At 41.6% G+C, this 9106-nt stretch overlaps 1 protein-coding gene across 1 annotated transcript in view; it reads left to right on the top strand.

Annotated features, from left to right (window-relative positions):
- gria1a (glutamate receptor, ionotropic, AMPA 1a) overlaps positions 1 to 8400 on the top strand; it is a 65332-nt gene extending 56932 nt beyond the window's left edge. The window contains exons 15-16 of the mRNA XM_070837384.1: positions 6036 to 6170; positions 8233 to 8400. Of these exons, the coding sequence (XP_070693485.1) occupies positions 6036 to 6170; positions 8233 to 8400 (303 nt within the window). The remainder of the gene's footprint in view (positions 1 to 6035; positions 6171 to 8232) is intronic.
- The last annotated feature ends 706 nt before the right edge of the window (positions 8401 to 9106 follow it).

Genomic DNA, 9106 nt, shown 5'->3' on the forward strand with positions numbered 1-9106 from the left:
TGTGTGTGTGTGTGCGTGCGTGTAGTGTGTGTGTGTGTGTGTGTGAACTTTTAAATTTTTTTTCTTTGCCTATAAGCAAGCTCAAGCATTAACGTTTGTATGTATTTGCTGCTCTATGTTTCTGAACTAATAACATAAAATAACATGGTATAATATGTTATTTATGTTATTTCCTTATGGTTGGAAGAATCCCAGTAAACCTAGCGGTGTTGAAACTCAATGAGCAAGCCGTCTTAGACAAACTGAAAAACAAATGGTGGTACGATAAAGGGGAGTGTGGCAGCAAGGACTCCGGAAGAAAGGTCAGTCTCCAACCCAAACCTGTCACCTCACAGCACCTCCCAGCACAACCCTGCCCTGATCCCAGTCCAGCCCCAAGTCCAGTCCTCAGCCTCTATTACACTGAGCAATGCTCCCCATCGGCTCTAGCAGTACGACTGTACTGGCCTGAACATAAGACAACTCCCCTCCATTTGCAACAGGTGTTTGTGAATAAAGACTTTTAAAGATGAGAAACACTAAGTGTAATGATGAAGGTGTGTAACAAATTTAAATGTATTGGAAGAGTTGAATAAAGATGCTATAAATTATTAATAAACAAATAACAGAAGCAGCCATCTTTTTAATAACTTAGTTATTTAAGAACAATGGAGTAAAATACAGTTTGATTCATTCTTCAAAATGTATGCAAAGTTAATGCATCAATCTGCAAAAAACAAAGAATCTGATTTGATCACTTTAGTCTCAGCCTTAGTCGATGAAGAATATTTTGAAATGCTGCGTATCATAGGGCAACCGAACACCTTGGTAGGTTAAAGTGAGCCTCTGTGACTCTTGCTGAGTGTCACTTAGGAGACCACGGAAGATGCTAGAGCATAATGAAAGAGTAGTGCAGATAGAGACGGGTCATTTAGTGATGTCAGTTACGGTCTTCTAACCTGCTGCAACCTTTTTGAACCATTTGCAATTTCCAGAAGAAAATCTTGTCTTATATTCGGGTCAGTACTGTGGTGGTACTCTGGTGGCGTCTATTTGTTCCCACTGATGAGTTTGTGTTGTCAGAGATTTAATGTTCATTAATAGCGTGTACATAAATATTGTGTGGTGGATTAGTTAGCATTGATGCAATGGTTTGATATATACATACAGTATAATGACTACAGTTAACGTCTAGGTGGGATAAACGCTCTTAAGATAGGTTGTCCACAGACACACACGCCCAGACTCATACACACAGATCAAGTGTGATGATAACCTTGTTGTTACTGTAGATTAAATATGAATCACTCTGAAAGCAATTTGTTGCAAAACAACTCCTTCCCAAGGAGAAAGAGTAGGAAAAAGAAATGCAGAAGGACAGATGATGACAGTAGGACGTTGGACTTTGCCAAACCCTTCGAACACGCTGAGGCCTTTGTAACCTTTGCATTCTGGCCCTCATGATAACCCTGCCCCAGCTCTTTCACCGTAGAGTGTGCATGTATGGATGCAAACCCTGTCAGTGTGCTAGATCGACCTCAAGTCACACCCAGTCTGCCACGCTGCTTGCATGCAGTTGCACTTTACGTTATCTTCTGTTTCATGAAGTAGTTCTCCCTGACAGAGAAGCTTTTGCTCTTTAGCTCAGGTACCTCTGTATGTGTTTAAAATGTCAGCTGGCCTTTTGATCCTGTCACAACTGTCAAGATTTATTTTTTTTTTTCTTCCTTTCCCTTGCTCATGCTTTGGCACTTTAGTACAGAAGTGTCAAACCATGTGGCATGACGGGCTCAGTGTCCAGGGAACACGTAGCAAACAGACAAACTGAGAATACTTTCTAAAGGCTCTTGAAGTGATACTTTGCAGATTTTCAACTTTGTATCATTACAATGTCGATACTATATGCAAATGAGCAATATTTACCTTCGCTCCACGTCGCCTGCACCGAGAACTCTACGCTCGATGCTTCATCTGGCAACTGACATTTAGCAGCTCCAGGGCTGTTGTTTGATTGACTAAATGACTTAACAGTGAAATACCAGCAATATTTTACTGTGAGGTCAGTTGTTCAATAGAACAACAGCCCTAGAGCCGGGAAATGTCGCATCATCCGGTGGAGGAGCTCTCGGTGCAGGCGACATGTGCTACCAACACTGTAATCACACACAGCCGGTTGAAAATCAGCAAAGAATCCCATAAACTCATACTAGCTAATTATCACAGCAACTGTTACAGTGTTACAGTGAAGTAGGCATTTAGTCGAAAACATTAATTGTTCAATTTAGTGATACATTTTAAATCCCTGTATTTGGAAGTTTATAATGATTATTTTAGATCATAACTTGATTTTAAGGTAATAATTTGACAGTTCACTGTCTTGACGAATGTTTAATGCAAAAATTGACTCATATCTATATCCTAACTAGCTAGTATTAGCAGCCAGCATAGCATAAAGGCTACGACAGGGAAACTGATACAATCCACCTACCAGCACCTTTGTAGCTCAGTAATTAGCACATCATAGCTCATTTATTTTATTCATACACCAACACTATAGATGTCAAAGAAATACCAAAGTGGCCAAAAAGTCCAAAAGTGCTGTCGATGTGCTCCCTCTTACCCCTGATAAAAAAGAGAATAAACCATACTTATTTTTAGCAGGACTCTCAACCTGAATGTTTTTTTTATTTCAAGCAAATTTCTCCTCTGTTTAAAAAAATCCTTTTCTCTCTAAGACAACTCAAACTCACCGAACAGTTGTCAGCTGTGTAAGACAGCCCATTAGTAGCTTTTTTCCTTGGTTAGGTTTAATTGTATTTTTAAGTAGAAAGTTTTGACACAGACATTTATTCTAAAGCATTTCTAAGGATTTGGCCACTAGGACCAACTGTAGGAAGCTTTGTGAATACAGCTCCAGCTGATACACATAAATATCAGTGGGGAGAAGGAACTGGTCTTTGAAAACACCTGGTGTTGTCTGTGTTTGGAGCAAAAACCTGCAAACTCTGAGCTCTCCACGGCACACAGTTTGACACACATGCCCTGGTATAAACATCCACTGCATAATACTACCAAATCCAAGGGTATATCTAAAGTAGATCAAATGCAGACTAAATGTATTCCAATGCAAATTCACCCTTGTGGTATTTATTTAAAGGAATAGAACAAATAAAAGCCTCAATGTCAATAGTGGCTAAAGATAACTGGGGCTGTAAGCTCAAATTCAAGTAGAGGCACAATAAACTGTAAACTGTCCTTACAGAATTACAGCCCTCCATGTGGCACTAATCTTTTTAAGGTATTCCCCAAACGGATTTACATGAAATAACATCCTTGTTAGACCCCACTGTTCCATGAGAGTCCTTTAGGTTGACTGGTTTAATGATTCCATTTCATCACAGACTTTAAATAGGTATAAATGTAAGTAGGTGCCACTACGATAGAGAATAACAACCTATTATATGGAGCAATATTTAATTAAAGACTTGTTTGTGCTGTTGCTGCATGAATGCATGTTGTTTGAAGTGTTTATGCATTCTACCTGTTCCTCCTCCCTCACAAAATATAATTTTGGGAAAATGTATATTTTAATTTTAAAGGTCAACATAGACATTGTGTAGGATGTTTAGAATTGCATAAATTAGTCATAAAAATTCTAGATCGCTATCTATTTTTATTATCTGGGGCCTGTCTCACGAAAAGAGCTCAATATAGCCAGGCAGTCTTTGAATTAGTGTCTGGCTTTACCAGTCTAATTAGTGATTCTGAATAACTGGTCCCCGAAAGCTGGAAACCAACTGACTTTCAACACAACTACAAGCGGGCACAAGTAAAAGCGGTGGGGCATCAAACAAACAGCAAATTACATAAAAGCACTGAATTTAAGAGATTAAACTGCTGATCCATGCTGGGATATTTGTCATCACGCCAGCAAAAAGTAGTATGAAGTGAAATTAAAAATACACAATATAAATACACAGCTAGAATATAAAAAGCTACAAGCATCCTTGATAATATGGCTGACATTTCAATGTGCCGAGTAGGCTGGGATAGGCATGGAAATAGGTAGTAGGTTTATCTTTTTCTCCAGCAAAGACAAAAACTACACAATGAATAAATATGAGAAAAAACAGAACATTGAAATATTTCATTAATGTTGCTTCTGTTGATGCAGGGACGGGCACTGGAGGAGTATGATTTGTTAAATTAAAAAAGACTTGATAAAGGCCTGTGACCAAAACGTAGCTTGAATAAATCACAGAGAGCTAATTTTCGGCATGCAGGCATTCTTCCGTTTTTAAATTAAAAAGTCTGATCAGTGCTCGTCGTTAGGGCGCAGCCGGAATACGTCTTATTTATATGACAGTGTCATCATGAAGGCGCCTCATATTCTCTGTTCCTGCAGTGAGGGAATATGAGTCCAACAGTCTGCATTTAACACTGACAAAAACCCAGCGCAATTAATATGCAGCAGTAGATTGTTTAAATGGCTTTTCCGAGTACCCACCGTTCTTTTGTTTTGTGGGAAGTGGCTGGTTTATTGTCAGAAAAGAACATTAGCTGTACTACAAGGTTTTAGTATATTTCTGATACAATAAAGAATCAAAGCAAAGTCAGCTGAACAGTTTGTGCAGAGTTACTTTGTACTCTTCAGTATGTGTCATTTCAACATGAACATGACAGCTGAAATGTTTTCAACCTGGAGAAAAGAAGAATCCAGAGTCAGATCCCAAATTATCCAGCTAACATTGAATCCTTGTTTTGTGAGACAGGCCCCTAAAATATGTTTTTAATGTTTTGTTTTTGTGTGTGTGTGTGTGTGTGTCTGACTGAGTGAGTGAGTGAGTGTTGTCCTCTTCTTCTCTGTACTTTACTTGACTCTACTTTGTCTCTCTGTGTGCCTAATTACTCAGGCTCATCGGTATGCTGTATATGTGTGTGTGTGTGTGTGTGTGTGTGGGTTTGAGCGTGTGTGTCTTTTAACTATAATGTATTTGGGTCCTTGCCCTTGTGATTCCTGTTTGTCTGAAAGTGTGTGTGTGTGTGTGTGTGTGTGTGTGTGTGTGTGTGTGTGTGTGTGTGTGTGTGTGTGTGAGTCAGTGTGTCTGTGTCCATATACATATATATACAGACCCTTTCCAAAAAATTAGAATATCATGGAAAAGTTTATTTATTTCCATAATTCCATTCAAAAAGTTAAACTTTCATAGATTATAGATTCAGGGCCCACAATTTAAACGATTTCACGTATTCATTTGTTTATTTTTACATAATTTGGGCTTCCAGGTCATGAAACCCACGAAAACAGGAATTCAAAAAATTTCCACTCTTTCTGGATCTCTGCCAGATTCTTGAATCTTCTCTGTTTGATGATCCGCTGAAGCCCACGGTCATCTCTTTTGCTGGTGCATCTTCTCCTGCCACATTTTGCCCTTCCACTAGACTTTCCATTGATATGCTTGGACACAACACTCTGTGAACAGCCAGCCTCCTTAGCTATGAACGTTTGTGGCTTACCCATCCTATGGAGGGTATCAATGATGGTCTTCTGGCTAGTTGTCAAGTCTGCAGTCTTCCCCATATTGAACCGCACTGAGACAATTGAACCAAACTGAAGCAATTTAATGACACCTGGGGAAACCTGTGCAGGTGCTTTGAGTTTAGTAGATGATTAGTGTGTGACACTCAGTTTAAAACATCCATGCCCCGCAAAATTTGGGCTGATTTCTCCACAGTATTCTAATTTTTTGAATTCCTGTTTTCGTGGGTTTCACGAGCTGGAAGCCCAAATTATGTAAAATAAACAAATAAACAAATAAATACTTGGAATCGTTTAAATTGTGGGCCCTGAATCTATAATCTATGAAAGTTTAACTTTTTGAATGGAATTATGGAAATAAATAAACTTTTCCATGATATTCTAATTTTTTGGAAAGGGTCTGTATATATTTATGTAAAGCACTAGAGTTTTGCTGTGTTGCCACTGTTTCTCCTGACCACTCGGCCCTGCCCCCCTGTCCCTTCGCCCCACCCCCACCCCCCCACCCTCCCTCCAGGACAAGACGAGCGCCCTGAGCCTCAGCAATGTGGCGGGTGTCTTCTACATCCTGATCGGCGGCCTGGGCCTGGCCATGCTGGTGGCGCTGGTGGAGTTCTGCTACAAGTCCAGGACCGAGTCGCGCCGAATGAAGGTGTCCACCGCGCGAGCCGCTGCCGCCTCAGCCGCTCAGGCCTTTCACTGCTCAGCCTTAGACAGTGGTGCTAGCGCCCCCTACACAGAGCTGCAGAGCTACGGCCTGTACGCCAACAACACTGTTAAGATATAAGGGCAGAGCACAGCCACGGGGTAGGAAACGCTGTGATCAAGCCATGATGATGATGATGATGATGATGATGATGATGATGATGATGATGATGATGATGACATCCGCCTCCTCACCCCCCGCCCATCTAACCGTGATCACAGTAGGGCCTCTTACGGCTTCCACCGCAGTGCAAACGCTCTCCTGTACCTCTCTCTGCCTCTGCCACTCAGTCTTTACATCACTGATCTCCTGCAGTGTTGTTGAATCACTTGATTTTAAAATTGCCCTTATGCCTGTTTCATCATTCGTTCAAATGTTTGCATTTTTAGTGGCTGAAAAAAAAATAGATTATTTTTAGCAAATAGCATTTACCATGATTTTGTCTTTAAAGTTCCCTTTGAACGTCACTTAAAGTATCTCTCCTTTACACAGTATTATACTGACTATGTGTTGATATAACTGTGTAATTTACTATCAGGTCAATGACAGATAGTGTAGAATATAAATTTGCCTCAGTAGTTAAGTGCATTTTTTATATTTTTTTCATTTCAGCTCACAAAAATATTCATTTCAGACTTCTATTTAAATCCCATTAGTATAATCATTACAATAATCTCATTGCACACTTCCACAAATGACCAAATTTCCCTTTGCAGCACAGGTATAAAGGCAATTTGAATCATAGTGGTCCATCTATCTACGTCTGTCGCTCTGAGCAAATCTCTCTCCCCTGCTCCTTCCTCTCTGTTTGCTGACTGTCTCGCAAATGCAGGGCCCATTGTGGTGAACATCCTTTATATGTATACCATAAGGCAGGCCTGGTGAGGCTCACATGTGTTCCATCACTGCTTTAACCTAGAAAAGTTTAACTAGAATTGTTGTATGTTCAGAAATCTGAAAGCAAGGAAAGTGTTGCTTATTCACGGATTCACGGGAGAATATGTGAGGTTTCTCCTCCGTCAGCAATGATATTGTAGCTGTTAGTCATCTGCTTTGTGGATCAATATACAACAAACAGCCTTTGATTCATCCTTCCAACATCAAAGCCCCTCGCTGATAGTACTCTTCATGTAAACAGAAAAAAAGGCAAGGCAGGGCCAAGACGAGGAGTGATCTTCTACATGGATCTCTTATGTTTTAATCAGCCCACGAAGAGGCACCTGATCAGTATGCTGATGAGATTGGCGAGGAGCCTATTAGTCCAGCGGTGCCTTTATGCTGTTTGGCTTGAAAGAAACAACAACACCGTTCCAATTAGAGGCCGGTGTAATTCTGCATTCCCCATGCAGCACTCACCGGTCGCTCCAGATCGCGCTCGCTTTGCCCAATTTAATCGGCTATAGAAAAGAGGATGCATGCACACAACCAAAGAGGCACACACACACACACACACACACACACACACGAAACACACGAGTGCATCACACGCCATTAGGCCAGCTTTTGAGCCCAGTGGCTTTTATTGCGCTAGACTGGAGAATGGAGCTATTAAAGCAATGAGTGAAGCCTCAGCTCCCTTCTTACTGCCCACACTTCGCTCTGCTCCTCCTGTTGCAAATTAGGACATTGATGCACGTCAGCCAGCACCACAGTATACCACCCACAAACATCACTCAGGCCCCGATAAAGAGGGTGAAAACCAACACCCTATGACTCTTAAACAGCTCTTTCTGCTCCTGAATTTCTTGGCGTGCCAGCACCACAGTCAGATAGCGACAGAGACAGCTGCTTATGTGCATACATTCATGTAATAAAGGCCGTTGCATAACTTTCTGCAGACTAGTCTTCTATAGCTGAAAGACCTCTTAAAGTACATAAGCCTGTGCGCTGCTAGCTCTAACTGTTGCATAAGCTTTCCCTGTCCTGATCAGGATATAATACATGCATGTGCGTAAGACTGAGATCTGCCGTGTATACTAACTGCAGCCCGTTTGTTGGTCTCCCACAGCAATCCATCAACGACGCCATGCGCTGCTCCACCCTGACCAGGATGAGCGGCAACGGGAGCGGCGGCGAGAACGGACGAATCCTCACCCACGACTTCCCCAAGACCGTTCAGACGCTGCCCTGCATGAGCCACACCGCCAGCATGGGACTGGGTGCCTCCGGCATGTGATCACCACGTGACTGTGCTGGCGGCGAGGAGTAGGCAGGGTGGGGCAGAAGAAGAGCACAAGACTCTGATGACCTCAAAAATCATGGCTGTCAGGTTTGACCCATCCTGGCTGTCAACGCGCCCAACTTGAACAAGACTTACCTTACTGCCAAAATGCACTCTCAAACCGCTCCTTGCAAACTACAAACAGGAACTTGCGACATTTTTTTAAAAATAAATGGATGTTTGAAAAAGAGATATCGAAAAAAAAGAAGGAAAATGTGCTGCAATAAAGAAGCCGTCAACGGGGCGTGTTTTTGAATTTTTTACAGTGTTCATTTATGTGGAAAAAAAAAAAAAAGAACTTTGCTCTTCAGTGTGACGCCTGCGCTGTGCCATTTCGATGGAGCTGTTGACGTTAGTCTGCGTGTGCAATATCTTCGCCTCCACTGCTGACCTTGTACTACCTAGATGCTTTCTGACGGCCGATGGAACGTGTCTTTGCACAGACGTGGCAGAGGAGGACAGACACTTGTGATTGCTACGATTATTTGATATAGTTTTGGGACATTCCCGCTCTCTTTCACTCCCACATTCTCACGCCATTCTGGAAGGACAAAGTGCTCTGTGTAGCATAGCCAGTTTTTATGCTATAGTATATGGTTTACACTGTTGTAATAGCGCAAAGAGCTTCGTCAAAAGTAGTTTGGTTTGATTTATGCTCGTC

Source organism: Pempheris klunzingeri, chromosome 9 (genome assembly GCF_042242105.1).
Source record: "Pempheris klunzingeri isolate RE-2024b chromosome 9, fPemKlu1.hap1, whole genome shotgun sequence".
NCBI lineage: Eukaryota > Metazoa > Chordata > Actinopteri > Acropomatiformes > Pempheridae > Pempheris > Pempheris klunzingeri.